This window comes from Patiria miniata, unplaced genomic scaffold (assembly GCF_015706575.1).
Source record: "Patiria miniata isolate m_02_andy unplaced genomic scaffold, ASM1570657v1 HiC_scaffold_3, whole genome shotgun sequence".
Classification (NCBI taxonomy): domain Eukaryota; kingdom Metazoa; phylum Echinodermata; class Asteroidea; order Valvatida; family Asterinidae; genus Patiria; species Patiria miniata.
This window is the reverse complement of record NW_024037069.1, coordinates 45,767,158-45,784,412: the sequence shown is the minus strand read 5'-3', so window position 1 is coordinate 45,784,412 and position 17,255 is coordinate 45,767,158. Positions and strand designations below refer to the sequence as shown.

Here is a 17,255-nt window from a genome sequence, read left to right as displayed (position 1 = left end):
GGCTAGGGTGTCGGAAATAGAGGGATTTGGCATAGGGATGGGGCTAGCTGTCGGAAATAGACCGATATTACATAGGGGTAGGGCTAGGGTGTCGGAAATAGAGGGATTAGCTATAGGGGTAGGGTTATACGCTGTGATGTAGGGTAAAATCGCCCGAAATAGTGTTAAACCGTCTCGAATAGGGAAAATACGGTCGAATCAGGGTAAAAGGGGTTAGGTAAGTCTTTTAACGGTCCAATAACACTATCATAGCGTCAAATAGGGTCAAAAACTGGGTATCAGTGCATAGGTACGGTCCTGCAGACTGCCCAATACATTCCACATACTCGCGTGCATCCAGTACTTCCATTGATATGTGTACAAAGTCGAATTGCCTTAGGGTTTGTGCACAAGCCCTTGCCCTATGCGTTAACGCATATACACACTTGAAAAAACAACTAACCCATTCCCTTATATTTGACCCATATTGTTTTATGTGTTTTTCACACGTTTCAGACCATTTTAGAATTTCTAATGTTTTTCTTTATTTTGGGGTGTCGGAAATAGACAACTTTTGGCCATAACTCCTGACCCCAATGATCTATGACCTTGACCTTTGGGGTCAGAGGTCATGACCTCCCCCGAAAGTTTTTGATTAAGTCACAATGTTATGCTCCCCAGGGGTCAAAGGTTATGACCTCTCAAAGTTTTTTTTCCTATACTTTGTGCAGTAACCTTTGACCCCGTGACCTTTGACCCCTAGGGAGCATAACCTTGTGACCCCACCAACAGTTGCGGGGGGTCATGACCTTTGACCTCAGGGGTCACCGACCTTATACTCCGAGGTCGGCCTTACAGAAGATCCCTTAACTCTAACCCCAGAAACCCCAGAAACCCCAGAAACCCCAGAAACCCCAGAAACCCCAGAAACAACAGAAACAACAGAAACCCCAGAAACCCCAGAAACCCCAGAAACCCCAGAAACAACAGAAACAACAGAAACAACAGAAACAACAGAAACAACAGAAACAACAGAAACAACAGAAACAACAGAAACAACAGAAACAACAGAAACAACAGAAACAACAGAAACAACCCCAGAAACAACCCCAGAAACAACCCCAGAAACAACCCCAGAAACAACCCCAGAAACAACCCCAGAAACAACCCCAGAAACAACCCCAGAAACAACCCCAGAAACAACCCCAGAAACAACCAACCCCAGAAGTGTTACTTGGCTTCCTTGCGTTATGCCCCCTCCTCGTTCGCCCCACCCACCCACCCCATGTCAAGTTCATATAAATGCCCCTTTTTCTCCTGTTCCTAAAGCACTATATGCCTTTTTTTACAATCAACACTAGCTTTGATTCTACAACTGCGCATGCTCGGTGACATTGTTGATATTCATTACATATATATTACAATTTAAACTCCTATTTGGATCGGCAAGTCCTTAACAATTCTTACCCTTCTGAGGCTTACAACTAGACAACATTTGTCTGATTAATTCTGCGCAATATTGCACTATTTATTGAACGACAGTTTGAAATGTACACTAGCTTGTCATCTTCCGTCATAATAAAATCAGTTGTTGCATTACAGACTGAATATTCTTTATTAACTGACAAACATCTTCCTCTGATAACTCTTGAACGAAATCAACAAACACGTACTTTCCATTTCCAAACACAATAATGAGCATTTGCGTAACCATTACATCAGCAGAGTATCATCCAGACACCCTCTTTGTTTGGCCAAAAACAGTGACAACGTGTACGAAATTATAAAATTGAGGACAAATATTACCGAAAAAAGTGGCACTTTTGCATACCTGCGACGTTAGTGTGAACCACAACTTGCACGTATACAAAAGTGCAACTGTTTTCGGTATCATTTGTCATAAATCACTTTATCACTGTTTTGGGGCATAAGAAAGAGTATGGATGGATTGCTAAGGAATTTCTGTACTAATTAGTTGCTTAGTTGAGCGAGTGGTGTTCATTAAAGGGAATATACATCATTTGCTTTTGCTGTAATTTTCAGAAATGGATGGAATTGGGGGGTTGGAAATATATAGCAAATATAGTTACACTGACTTTTTTGAGTTTTTGGGTTCGAAAATGCTCTAAAAACCAAGAAAAACAATCATTTTCCTGTAGTCTCGTTCCCCTGACTCCATTTAAGAAGAAACAGAGCAGTTTACATACATTGGGGAACCAGTCTAGCTGGCTTGTACCCGTTCATAGGTGTGTAATCGATTGCAAACAAGTGCGATGGTCAACTGGGGCCAGTATTTGAAGAAAAAAAACAGTTTTTTCCAACGCTGGTCGGCCGATCAGCGTTGGAAATTTATACAAAAATACCACTTTTCTTGAAAATGACAGTATACCAGGTGCCATGATTTTACAGAATGCTTTACACTGTCATTCAAGAGTCCAGCAAGGTATTTCAAAATGATTTGGTAGTTTTATTTTTTGATGTTTGCAAATGTTGTATTTTCCCTTTAGTATTGGGGTGAAAGGAAAAATACAACATACGCAAACATCACAAAACAAAATGATCAAATTATCACGAAATACCTTACTGGATTGTTAGGGAATGACAGTCTAAAGCATTCTGCAAAGTCGTCGCTCCTGGTGTGCTAACATTTTCAAAAAAAAATGTTTTTCCAATGCTTGTTAGCCGACCAGCGTTGGAGAAAACTGACATTTTTTTAAACTGCACGTAATTTTTCATAATTAGTTATTCCGCATTTTCTTTGCAATTGATTACACACCTGTGTAGGGGTACAAGCCTGCTAGACTGTTTCTCTGACCTTACAATTCCCCAAAGTCTATAAATTGCTCCGTTTTATCTTAAGTGGCGTCAGGGAACCAGACTACAAGAACATGATTGGTCTTCTTGGTTTTTACAGCATCTACAAGCCTAAAACGTGAAACAAGTCATTTTAACAATATTTGCTATATTACTGATCCTCCAAAATCATTTATTTCTGAAAATTGTAGCAAAATTAAGCAAATGATGTACATTCCCTTTAACCCTAAAGGACCGGGCTATTTTAACCAGCTCTCAGCCGCCCCCCCCCCCCCCCCCCCCAAGATCTCGGCCATCTAGCGACGAAAAATTATGAAACTCGGTATATGCATAGAACAACCTATCATAAACATACCCAAGAGATTTCATGACTGTAGATCAAAGGAGTTGAGAATTATGGCTAATCAATTCGGGCGATTCACAATGCAGTGCGCCACCAAGAGTTTGCCACGGAGTGTTCATTTTTCCCCGTGCATTGTGGGAGATGGTCGACAAATTCGCAGCGCGGGACATTTAAAATTTTTAGTTTTTCAGGCCAGAAAGTTCGTAAGCGTATGATTCGAGTATCTGTTTGCCCTTTTCTTTTCGTTTTATCAATATGGAGTTTTTTTGGTAAGGCGGCAGAACGCTTTGCCCCAATCTATAACAAATTAGCTCAGGTTTTCTACTGAGACTCATTCAAATGGGTCATGTTTTGTCGACCGTAAACTTGAGAAACGAACTCTCCGTGGCAAACTGTTGGTGGCGTACTGCATTGTGAATCGCCCGAATTATTCATATAATGGTAATTCTGTGTGTGGGGAAAATTCAGTTTTCACGGCGCGTAGCGCCGGAAAAATTTTCATAACAGCTCGGGTCGCGAACAAAAAAAGTATTGGAAGGTGGGGACTTTCTTTTTTGGTTGAGTGTATGAAGTTACATTTACAGTTCTGTTGCGGAGACTAAATAAATTATCAGGGAAGATTAGGCTTGGAAGAGTGACTGTCCTCTTAACGAAATCCTAACAAAGTACTATATTTCAGCCAAAATATTACCCATTGGGAAATTTTTAAAAAGTTAAAGCAGTTCCGCTAAAAACAATTAATGGAACAACACAGAATCAGTTTATTTGATTTTCGGCACTCTTACCAAACAAACCAAATTCTCAACGCTTTAAGGGTGTCACAGTCGAGAAAATAAATCCTTTCTAGACTTCAAAACGTCTAAGGTTATTTGTAGCCATGGTCAGTGAATGGTAGGAATTTGGATTGTGATGCTCTAGTGAGTGCTTTGTGTTTAGGATCCATATAAATACGCTCCATTTTTAGAACCAGTCATCCGCTTGACAACAGTAACAGCAGCGCCGGTTGCCTTTAGTTCACAGCTATTGCAGTGCCACCCTCGTCGAGTTGAATACAACTTACTTTGCTAAGGGGCGAACCTGTTGTACAGACCGTTAGTTCCTTCTTGTAATTTGGGACTCTTTCGTTTGTCATTAACTCAGTGTCATTAAAGAAAGTTAACATTTTGTGATTATGACTGGAAATTGTTTTTCTTCTTTTTTCGAGCTCAATGGTTATGACCTTAATTGGGCATGTCAGGGTCCGCAGTGACGATTAGATGGTGGTAACGCAGTCTAGTTTTTATTGGCGCAATGTTTTTGGTTTGCCACGGTTCCGACAATTTGTTACAATCTTTTTATGTTATAATATCATGATCGAATATTGGAATGTGTTTTTTCAATATTGTCTCCAATTAAAAGTGATTTTTATTCGAATTGGAATTTTCGCGATTAATACACTATTTTGCACACCTCCTGGATTGTCCTAGATCATTTGCAACGACACCAGAGGTGATTCTGCATTCCTTCGGAAGCTTCAAACCAGCACGGGCTTCAGCTTGGTTTCCAGCGCTGCATGCACATTTGGGGACGCCAAGTCAAATGAAGCAAATTCTGAAAGTGAGTATTTTTTTGGATAGCGTTTAAGTCTTACCTTCTCGTATATACAAAATTGATGAAAATCGCTCAAAAAATGTAACTTCTCATGTACATCATCTAAAATTTTGGTTTAACTCCATTGGAAAACAACAGAGTTATTATTGATCTAAAGAAGGACCTTTTTACACTTAGTGCCCCCTCTGTTGGAAGAAATTGATGACAGCAAAAAATACGGAGTGTGCTTACACGCTGTAGTTTTTACTGTGGAATTTATTTTGTCTTACGGTTCCCGTCATTTTTTTCAAAACCGTTTTGTTATATCATGAATAATTATTGGACGAAATTTCAATTCAATTCAACGCATTTTCCTTAAGATATCGGCACCATCAACAAAGAGTGGTTGTTTTTTTCGTTCAAGATTTCCGTTGATTTTGTTTAATCGTCACATTGCGACTAAATATTTAACAAAATTTTATTCAGAAGTGATTCCAATTCAGAAAGATTTTTTTCACGATAAAAATACTGCTTTCTTTCAATCATATTGAATAATGTTTTCCCAAGGTTCTCTTCAATTTTCAATCATGTTGCGTCAAATATCACAGCCAATAATGCGACGCAATTTTAAACATATGCGATGTGTTATTCTGCAGTATTATCTCCAGAAAGAGTGTCGTATTTTTGTCAAATGGGCACATCGTGACCCACAATGAGTCGTATGTATAAAAACTAGTAAATGCTAGGAAGTTTAAGCAAAAAGTAAAAGCATTTGCTTTTGAGTACAAGCATTAAGGAAAAGCAAACGCTTAATTTCGTATGAATAAAAGTTTTCCTTTACTGTTCAGCATTTACTAGACAACAGGTAGCAAATGCTTCTTACTGTTGGATTGTTTTCATGGACGAATGATTGCCAACAAAAGGTTTTCTTATGTGTGTACGAACTGCCGCACATATACAGGGTTTACACGTAGTGTAATAGTCCAAATCAAGGTGATGCATACAGTACATGTAGTAGTACATACATTTTGATCCTCAAATCCAGCAAAAATGATGACACTTTTCGGCAGTTGCAGAATACAAAAAGTATACTTTCATCATTCATGAAAATTGTAAAGGTCCACAGTGCCCTATAGACGTCACAATTGCATAAAAATCACAGACGTGTTAAAGTGGGTGAAATCATACCAACATTCGATACACACAGAGTTTTGTTTATTGAAATATTAAAAAAATAATAGTTTGCAAAGATTGGTGACCTAATAAACTAAACAAATGATTTCATTTTGTTCAGTCCCCAGGGTTCCGTTGGATAAAATGTATCCTTAATCATTGTGCCGCACTGAATTTTACGCTTACACTTCTTATATCGTGAACAAAATGCGAAATTATCGTTTCTAATTCTAGTAATAAAATACATAATAAAAAAGTATTTAAATTGCGCATAAATGTTAGTCAAAATACAGTGTATGGTATTATATGTAGTTTATAGGTTTTCTCGGTCAATTTCGGCAAATGAGCAGCCAATTTAACCACTACGCTATTCTATTTCACGCGAAATCAAATGCTACTGAAAAGGGTCATTCGATTTCGTTTTATGACTAGTCAAATGTACTGTTGCGTCATTCGATTTAACAAAATAATCATGCAATTTAACAATTCAACAAAGCAGCATTCAAATTCGCAGGAGCTTTTTGAGGCGTGTGTTTAGTCATTCAAATTCATTTTTGGGCAGTCATTTCTGGAATTTGTGCAATCTAAAAAACGCTTTGTTAAATTTTTGTTTCCTTAAGAATGTTGAAGGCATAAATACGGTTCACTTTTTGGCACTTGAGTCACTTTGCCGATGTACTTCGAAGACGAGCTTTCGCTACAGTTTTACACGCATATTTCTAGAAATGGCAGCTCGTGGTCGCTACGCTTGAGTGGCCCAGGTAGATCGAGAAAGGTTGATTGAGGCCTTCGAGGGAAACGAGCAAGACTACCTTGAGCTTGCGGTCAATTTGAACATCAACAAGTCCACAGCCAGATCAATTGTTGCAACATATTTGAGGACTGGAAGGCGAGAGACGCTGGCAAGAGGAGGAGCAACCCACAGCAAGATGGATGATGACATGCGAAACCATCTGCAAGGCATCCTTGACGCTAATCCCGTCTTGACACTTCAACAAATGAAGGCTAGTTTGAGTGAGCATCTGGCAGAGAAGCCCCAGGTTTCTAATGCCACCATAGCCAGGGCCTTGGATGGGATGATGATTACACTGAAACTAGTGGAGGACGTCCCTGATGCAAGAAATTCTCTTGAAGTTCTTGATCAACGCGTCCAGTATGGTGAGTGGTTCCTGCAGCATGGTGTTCTGGCGCATCTAGTCTTCATTGACGAGACAGGTTATAACGTCTGGACTCGACGCTCCCAGGGTAGAGCTCCACGAGGGATCGCTGCAAGACGAGTCGTCGACAGACAACGAGGGAGAAATTGCAATGTCACCTTCGCTGTTTCTAGTGAAGTAGGCTTGGTGCACCACCGAATCGCATTCGAAACTGTGACGCGAGAGAGATTCGAGGAGTTTCTTGCGGACACAATTCAAGAGTGTGATGCAGTTTTCCCAGACGACGAACCCATTTACCTCATATACGACAATGCGAGGCCTCACGTGCGAGCCCAACTCCCTGAAGGTGCCAACCCAATGATCCAGCTGAAGCGCCTCCCTCCCTACTCCCCATTCCTGAACAGCACGGAGATGGCACACTCTGCATTCAAGGCTGCAGTTCAACGCATCCTTGGGTTACCTGAGTGGCAACAACGTGTCGGAGACAGACAGGCCGCCCAGCAAGCAGGAATGAACATGCAGCAGTGGAGGTGCGATCTCCTTCAACAAGCAGCCATCCAGAGCGTTGATGTCATCACCCAAGTGAAGTGCATGCAGTGGCACAACCATACCCAAACATATATGCCAAGATGTCTGGCACGCCAACAGATTGATGGTTGAGGAAGAAACAACATAAACAATAAAAACCAGGAAAAACATAAAGAAACACCCCATTCAAACACAATACAAAATTAGGTCTTGGTCATTTAACCAATAAAGATCCCCCCCCCCCAAAAAAAAAAGAATGAAGAACAAAACAAAGAAGAAAAAAAACCTCATTGGCCCCATGTAACAAGTAAATACTTTAACTTCCAGCAAATGCTTTCCAGTAAAAGCATTTGCTTCATTTTTATTCATACAAATGCAAGTAAATGCATAGAAATAGGTATAAAAGCAAATGCTATAGGTTTTTATACATACAACCCATTACACCGATCCTCCTAAACTTAAGGTCAAACCTACAAATAAAAGCACAAATTTGCAAACGCTTTAAGGGTGTCACAGTCGAGAAAATGAACCCTTTCCAGACCTCAAAACGTCTAAGGTCAGTTTTATCCATGGTCAGTGAATGGTTGGAATTGTGACTTTGACGCTGGAGTGGGTGCTTTGTGTCAGGATCCGTACGTGCCGGAGGATAAAAATGCGCTCCATTTTTTGAATCAGTCACCCGCTTGACAACAGCAACAACAACTAGGGGAACAAAAGAAGGAAAGGGGCAGGTCCTCATGAGTATAGTCAAACACCCATACTGAAATTTGAATCCTTGTGGAGACATTTCTTTGTTCTCGTGTATATAGTAAAGTTTTCAATGCTCTTATTTTAACCAGAATTAATTTCCGCGGCTGAAAGTCGGACTAAATATCCCTTTTCTAAAACTCTTAATTATAACAATAATAATACTGAACATTTATATAGCGCTCTAACTGTCATAGAAAGTACCACAGCGCTTTACACAAAAATGGACGAAAAACCAGAAAACAGAACAAGAAATAAACCACATGCAAGATACATGAGTAAGCAATAACATATCAATTAAACAGATCAATTAAACAGATGGGTTTTCAGGGATTTTTTGAATGTTGCTAGTGAGCTAGAGTGGCGGATGCTGTAGGGTAAATTGTTCCAGAGTTTTGGGGCAGCAGCGTGGAAGCTTTTCTCTCCAGTGGAAGTGCGAGTTTTTGGTACATGGAGTAATCTGGTGTCAGTAGATGATCGGAGGCTTCTGGTCGGCTTGTAAAGCTGAATGAGTTCGGTTAAGTATGAAGGTGCAGAGTCAGTGTTAAGACATTGGTAAACGAGGGTCAGAAGTTTGAAGTTGATTCGGTTGGGGATTGTCAGCCAGTGAAGATCGTGGAGGATAGGAGTGACGTTGTCATATTTTCCAGCCTGATAAATCAGTTTAGCAGCACGATTTTGGAGCCGTTGAAGGCGTTTGCAGTCAGCAGATGTTATACCGAACAGGAGTGAGTTTGCATAGTCCAGTCGAGATGTTACGAGGGCTCTAATGGCAGCATGACAAGACGGTTTGTCAATGTACATTCTGATCCGTGATAGGATGCGCAGATTCATGTTTACAGATTGACAAATGGCACTGACCTGGTTGGACATCTGCATGGTTGGGTCGAATACCACTCCAAAATTTCTGATCTTTGAGGAAGCCTGGATGGTATCAGCGCCTACTTGGAGGGAAAGATCCGATAACGAATTGAGAATTCTGGTGTTGGCACAGACAAAGAATTCAGTTTTGGATTCGTTTAGTTGAAGCATGTTACTTATCATCCAGTGCTTTATGTCCATGATGCATTGTGATAATGTAGACAGAGCTTGGTTGATTTCACTTGGATTGTTGGGATTGAATTGGATGTACAGTTGCGTGTCGTCAGCATAGAAGTGGTAACGGACACGCTGAAAACGCTGGATAACGGTAGCGAGAGGATGAGTAAATAGGGAAAACAGCTGAGGTCCGACAACAGAGCCTTGTGGTAGTCCAAACTCCAGTAGTTGTGGGTCAGATAGCTCACTAGCAACCTTTACTCTGTTAGTGCGACCAACAAGGTAAGAATGGAACCACTGTTGAGCATGACCTGTACTCCCAAATACATTGGACTATCTATCTAAGAGAGTAGCATAATCGATAGTATCGAAAGCCGCCGACAGATCCAGCAACACCACGAAGACGGCCTGTCGATCATCAAGGGCACGCAGTATGTCGCTCTTGATTCTCAACAATGCCGTCTCCGTGCTGTGGCCAGACCTGTATGCGGACTGAAACTTCTGATCCCTCAAATTTGTACACAGATGAGTATTAATACGACTAAGGGCAACTTTTTTAATTAGTTTAGATAGAAAAGCCACATTAGAAACGCGTCTATAGTTCTTAAGGTTATTCACATCCAGCCTAGGCTTCTTCAGAATTGGCGTAACAATGGCTTCTGGAGGATTGATGGGAAAGAACCTGTGGACAGTGAACTATTCACAATGGAAACCAGTGCAGGGAGGAGGGTGTCGGTGTTCTCTTTCACCATCCATGTGGGGAGAAGGTCCAGTCCACATGACTTGTTAGGTGATTTGTTAACAAGTCTAAGGACCTCATCATCATCAGCTAGGGTGAAGTCGGAGAGTTCAGGTACGTGTGCCGGACAATCAACATGGACCTCATCTTCAGTTTCAGAGCAGAGGCGGCGGAAGCGGGGGGGGGGGGGGGGGGGGGGGGGGGGGGGCATTTGCCCCCCCCCCAATTTCCCAAGTGCCCCTTTTCGCGGCCATAAATGTGCCCCCTCGAACAGTAAAGTGCCCCCTCAAGAAACAACAAAAATGCCCTTAAAGTATCTTACTATTTCTTAGAAGTAACCATATCCCAATAATGGTATAGATATTTTGTATATAAACGAGGAAAATGAAAACCAAGTCCCAAAACGCATACAATACGGCCTGAAAATGGGCACATAATGCATATTTAGCATATAATCATTGGTTTTAAAGAGCGCCCCCTATGTTGGAAGATATGGTACCAGCCCCCCCCCCCCCCCCCCCTTCCTATTTGATTTTACGGAGGCCAAGTGTCCGGTGAAAAAAAGTGTCGACATTTCAGCACGGGTTTGCAAGTGCCCCTTTTTGGTGATGCCCCCCAGTTTCAAACCCGTTCCGCCGCCGCTGTTTCAGAGGTTTGGGTGAGCAGACACTCAATGTTAGATCTTATTTTCACAATTTTGTCCTTGAAGAAAGTGGAGAACCGGTTGCTCAGCGACTTCAAGGATCGGCCAGATGGAAGAGAAGAAGCCCCTTTGTTTAACAATGAGTTGATTGTTTTAAACGCAGTTTTTGTGTTGGCGGATGAAAGCTGGGCCTTGAAGTATGTTGATTTTTCACGACGAATGAGCTTAGTTGATTCATGGATCTGATCCATGTATTTTTGTCGGTCATCAGGATGTTTAGTTTTGTGCCATCTTCTTTCAAGTTTTCTACGGTTGCGTCTGGCGAGGTGGATTTCCTTCGTGTACCATGGTTGGTGGGATTTGAACCTTCGTTTGAACTCTTCCATTTGCGACGGATCAACCCACCTTGGAAATTCCTAGTTTTTGAGTAAAATCCATATATCTATTCCGTGAAAACCTTGTGGAGACGTATTCATCTATAGAAATTGCCCTGTGGAGACGTATACAATCTTTTGTTCCCTATTGTGTGCATGTCTCCAGAGGGCACGGTGTATCAGATCACGACCTTTGTGTGTGTGGGGGGGGGGATCTGGACACCACCGATCTGGCGGGGCGCCCTTAAAAGTGGACACTATGAGACAATAGGCGGCGTTCTCCATGGCGGCCCAATATATAATTTAAAAAAAGGTCACTAGTGAAAATGGGCCGTTTGTGAAAAAGGACTAGACAAATTCATGTTTGGGGAACGACTGGGGCCCGATAATTGTTTTTGTGAGGCGACACTCATAAAACGTCTTTGAAGTAAAAAAAACTATGAGGACATTATCTTTTTTATTGAATTGACATAAAACAAATTGACACAATTGATTTGGTTCGTCCAATTCTACATATCACACATTGATAAATATTTAAATGTCCACTGATCACATTTTCGTAAAATGTTTAAGACAGACTATACTACTTTCCGGTTTTCAACTATTAAGTAAATAGCATTGTGATTGTGGATCTATACCTTCGCCAACTAGAAATTAGATCAACGTACCAAATCAGTTTTGGTGCAATATAATGGTGGAGGGTACCAGGTATGTGCTACTCCTATTTAAGGTGTGGGGGTACACCCCTAAACCCTCCGCAGATCTGCAACTGCCATAACTCCCAACAACATTCGTGACCAAAACGAACCTAAAATAAGGGTAAAGTTCCAAGGGATCATCTCCACCAATTGAAATGTAAGGTGTTGACTGTTTATGTTTTGTTCTTGGTCAAAAACACTTGTTTTATCAAAAAAGCAAATTCAAAAGGAAACCAATTCATGATAAAATGAAATATCTGACGCGTTTGGTCTGGCAAATCATCAAACATTTCTCCAACTAACAAAAAAAACCTCATGCGTATAAGGCGGAGTTAGAGGGCAATGGTTTTGTATTGCATGGATACGCATGTGTAGATCTTTCGTGCATTCATGGTACATGTAGAAATAACAAACAGCCTCAGAGACAACCGCAACTCATCGGGTCTGATATTACAGTGGAACTACCTTCAACTTCACCCATCATCTGCAGCGTGTACACAAATCCCGGTAAGCTTGAGGAACTTCCTAAACGGGACAGATCCAGTTGCAGGGACATTCCCCCCCCCCAAAAAAAAACCCAACTGTTGAACCATCACGAAGTTCTGAGCGAGATAGTGCAAGAGTCCAATTAAAACGCTACTTGGAGAGTGAGGTACACAACTCTGACGGCGTACTCCAATTTTGGGCGGTAAATTCAACAAAGTACCCATCTCTGTATACACTTGGCTACAAAGTCCTAGCTGTATAATTGCATCAATTGCACCAGTGGAGCGCATTTTCAGTCTTTTTTCGGTATAATAATGTGTCCCCATCGTGCCAGCTTATCTTCCCGCATGTTGGAAATGCTTATGTTTCTAACATGTAATGAGTATGTTTTAGTTTAAATCTTAATTAAGCCAGAACATAAATGATTATTCTTGAATTAAGTTTTTATTGTTGATCTTGTTAATTTGTAGTTTTGTACAACGCTTTGATCTGTTTTAAAAGCGCTCTATAAATGCTCTATTTATTATTGTTATTATTATTTATTAATCGAATGAAATTCGGACTTTATTTCCCTTATAAAAAAAATCCTCCAAAGCCGCAAATTAAAAAAGAAAACAATAATAGGAAAAACGTGGTTTCGAACTCAAACCCTCCTATCTCAAAACCATGGCTTTATCCAGCTGAGCCATCGGAGAGCTCGACAGCAAACCGTAATTCATGGCATTGCTGTATAGGTGTAGGTAGTGAGCTCAAAAGTGTAGATAGTAAGCTTTAAAAAAAATGTGTAATTACCTTATTCAATAGTCGGCATGTGTTCAAAGTCATCTTTTAGCAAATACCAGGGCTTTCAGGTGAAGTTCTGAAAAACACTATTTATTGAAAAGTGGGTACCAGAGAGCACTGGCAGCCTAAAATCGCTATACCGAACGACCAGTATTACGAACAATGTCTATGGATCTCGCGATGTTCGTTATAGCGGCGTTCCACTATCGTAGAGGGCGCTCAACCAGCATCCATACGATGCTGTTTGGGGAAAAATCGCTGCAGGGACACCGTCAAGAACTCCATTCTCGAAAATAATAGACCTGAATAACTCAAACGTATATAGAGGTGTCAGTCATGGCTTGCTATTCCGGCATTTAGATTAAACCAATATCCATCTTATGCTAGCAACGTCCAAATTGCTGTGGAGGTGCGCGCTAGAATACTCCAAGATCGATGTTTTGCATTAAGAAAGCTGTCTCGAGTTGCTATCAAAACATTCCCGTTTCACCGACGTGAATCGTGTGCCCGCTCTTTCGCGTTGATGGGGGACTGAAATCCGTCATTTGTAGCTCCTCTCCATCAAAACAATCTTCGACAAATAGACCGAACGGATAGATCCCCCCCCCCCCCCCCCAGGTGAAATTTAAGAACATGCGATTTTTCCCCTATAAGTCCCGGGTTGTTTCCGCATCCGTGGTGCAGAATGTTATTTCAACTGTCCGTTGATCGGTGGTTTCTATGATGGAGGCGGTACGGGGTGTAAGCTGGCGGTGCTGACCGGCAGATTCCCGGTGTAAGGAAGCCGCTCGTCCAGCTGAAGAACCCGGGGAAGGATGTGACCTCAACCGGACGAAGGCAAAGGCGGACAGTGCTCCCACAACCACACCGGCCACGATGACAGCCATACCCGAGCCGAAGACGTGAGCACTGCTTAAGATTGCACCCGTGGTGAGAAGGATGACCCCAACAAGAACAAGAGGAGGGCTCAAGATTAACAATGTCACCACAATGGTGCCAATACAGCCATACCCATCGTCATAGTCCACATCAGAACGCCTACTGCACCTACGGCTACTCTGGTACTGTCCTGAGGCTTCGGAGGATAACCGTATTCGGACCTCTGAGCCATCACCGTACGGGTCTCCCTCACAGGTGCTGGCTGACCGGCCGCCCCGTTGGCTCGAGGCAGTGCCGTTCTCGGCTCGCTTAGAGAGAAATCCCGGCACGAGTTGCTTGAGGTTGAACGGCATCTTGGAGTCACTGCTCTAGAAGACTCTACTTGATCTTCCTGAATGAAGGGATGAGAACAAAATTAGATTGAGAACGTTCGAAATTCGATGGGAAAGGGGACTTAGTACTAGGTGACAAGGACAAAAATAGAGCTAACGGAAATAACAAGGCCGATCATACAGTGAAAGTGGTGTTAAGAATTAAATTTATATCATCTTTTAGCTTCTATTTTGAAATATCAAGAGTAAAGTTTGTTGGAAATACTACATTGTTTTAGTGAAGTTCTGCATGTAGCCCTTTCAAAATCTAGGCTACAAAAGCCCATAGGCTTTTTTTAGTACAAGAATCATTCATATAAATTATGTACTTTGCAAGTTACCGAATTTTAAACACAACTACCGTTTTAAAATTATGTCCACGGATTACAAGAAGGTAAGCGTTCTTACTTTAAATAAACTTGCTTGCTTGAGTAATTTTTGCCCAGGTTCAATTAATAATTATATATTATTAATTCGTGCATAACATCGTTGAAAAAACAGAAGTGAAAAATGTTATTTTGAGCAGGCTTCACAATATCATTTGAACAGCATGGACATACAATTTTCAACAAAAACATAAATAAAACCTACTTCAACCGAACTATAACATGTTAATTTAAAAGAAAACTTTTAAATACACATTTTTAATGTCTGTCCATAGCTCTACGGAACCCTTATCGGAATTCCTATCCAGTAACCGTACACCTCTTTTATAATTCTAGAATAATGACTTTGAAGTATTTGATTCATTCCGTATAGTTTTTTTTTTTTTATATTTTCTCATTTATAGATACAGTTAAATATTTATAGATCTCGTCTTTCGGTGATATTTCTTAACAAATGTCATTATTATAAAGGGCGCCAAATCAGACATCTCCAGAATAACAATTTTAAGATGCTAGTCGTCTCGAAGAGTTTCGACCGCTGGGCATGTTGACAGGTCCGATCCAAGCTCAGCGAATCGCTTAGAAAATGGAACATGCCCGCAGAGAGAAATGTATCCTCCGTTTGTGAATGGTATGATTGAGTTGGTCTATTTACCAAGAAACTCTGACCGCTTGAATTCTTTCTTCTTGAGGAGGAGTTTGCTCCAAGACTATAATCACTTTGTTATTGATTTCTAAATCAGCTTTTCTGAATCAGAAGTGGGTGAGAGCCGGGTATCTACATTTGTATTCCCCATTCCCACTCAGCCTCTGTCCTCTTAGTCTAGAAATTAAATCTATATCTCCGTTGAAAAAAATTAACCTGCTGCAATTATATTCATGAAATACAGGGGCTGGAAATCAATGAGTGCCCGGAACAAGCTAAAACAAGTGATGTTTGCCTCAGGGGTGTGAGAGTGAGGCTTAGGACCTTTCCAGATTAGCCACTTAATCTAGGGACTACCCTGGAGAGCACACGGTGAACACTAGGACTTGTTGACGATCGAAGCTGGGTCAGCTCTGCCTCCTCTCTGGAGAAACGACTCAAGCGCAAAAGGAACAATCCTGCAAATGCACTTCTAATTCAAGCGTGCATTTTGAAAAGAAAAAAAGCACCGCGCGCCGGCTGATTTCTTGGGGCGCGTGGGGGACACTACGCGATTGGTCACGTAGACGATTCAATGCGTACGTGCTTCCTCCCACAGGGACTTAAAAGATGATTAAAAACAGAATGAAGAACATGGTGGGTTCAGATGCTTGGACTTGCAGATTGGAAGTAGCCACGGTATGAATGGAGACCGACCTGCACTGATTCCGTCGAGAGCGAGAGTGGGTGGCACGACCATAACTGTGCCCTTTCAAATAAGACACATTTTACTGATCATATACTGGTATGTAAGTTTATGTTATGGGTATGAAGAACTTAACATTTATGTCCATCACAACAGTAACAACATTTGTAACAACTCTGTCAACTTGACCAGACGATGATATAAATATATTATTGTCTTATTGTTTTGGTAATCCAACCGACATTTACAACACTTCTTAACTTAAATGATTAGAGCACTTCTCTGTGTACACAGGTCTCCTATCTCCCCTACGGCGTACAGGGTTTCTCTCTCTCTCTCTCTATCGTGTAAACATATCTGTTTGCTGCCATCAAGCGTTTCAAAGGGGCTCACTGTTGCAGCCACTAATATTATCGGCTCTCTCGGACAAAAGGATACCATGACTATATCTGCTTTGCTATCATTCCTATTAAGATACTCATCGGTAACGTATTTAGTTTTCAATTTTATGTTTTAAGTCATTCAAGTTGGTGTGTACTTATACATAAGCCTTTTGAGACAATTTTCTTAGGCCTATATAATTATTTAAATTTAATAGCAAGTTTGCGCGTCCGAATAAGCTGTCTGTGAACGTATAAAAGGTTAGCAGCGTTGAAAGCCGAAACCAATTTATATTGCACATGAACTTATGTGGCTAATTCGCCATGTATGTTGCAGACATAACATGATTGGGAAACATGAGACTAGAAACTCAAGAATACCTCTTCCGCTAACACTGTGTCATCCGTTCAAGCCTTCAATAAAGTCGTCTGATTTTATTCAATTAACGGAAGCGCCAGAAATTTCTGTCGCAATACAGGCCTGTCACCTGCTCTGGCAACTTGATTGAACTGTCAATTTTCGTGAGGGAAATTGCTCCGAAGATTTCTTTGATAAATTACGGGAAATCTAGGGCTACGGGAAAAAAGTTAAAATCTAATAGTAAATTATGCAAATGTACACGCGAATAACCGTTCAGTGTCCTAGCCTTGTAATACATTTTGCATCGAGATCTTAAGATCTTTCATAAAATGTCAAAAAAATTACGAGTTTTACACGTGTCGGCGGCCTAGGGATAATAGGGTTTCATAATCGTGAATGTATCTACGTCATTGGCTATATCATTGATTTTAATGTAAGCATTCTTGCAGTTTTGCCAATGGCCATGGAGGCTGTAT

At 41.1% G+C, this 17,255-nt stretch overlaps 2 protein-coding genes across 2 annotated transcripts; one reads left to right on the top strand and one right to left on the bottom strand.

The window, feature by feature from the left end:
* The first annotated feature begins 582 nt into the window (after positions 1 to 582).
* Positions 583 to 1,281, top strand: LOC119736859 (protein FAM170B-like). The gene is made up of 2 exons (XM_038210869.1): positions 583 to 600; positions 862 to 1,281. The coding sequence occupies exons 1-2, from the start codon at positions 583 to 585 to the stop codon at positions 1,279 to 1,281; spliced, it is 438 nt and encodes a 145-aa protein (XP_038066797.1).
* A 12,437-nt stretch (positions 1,282 to 13,718) lies between these two features.
* On the bottom strand, positions 13,719 to 14,331 carry LOC119737076. The gene has a single exon (XM_038211159.1). The coding sequence runs from the start codon at positions 14,301 to 14,303 to the stop codon at positions 13,719 to 13,721; it is 585 nt and encodes a 194-aa protein (XP_038067087.1). The 5' UTR covers positions 14,304 to 14,331.
* Positions 14,332 to 17,255: the final 2,924 nt, after the last annotated feature.

Coding starts and splice junctions, on each gene's coding strand:
- LOC119737076 (XM_038211159.1), bottom strand. CDS start 14,303: ATGCCGTTCAACCTCAAGCAACTCGTGCCGGGATTTCTCTCTAAGCGA.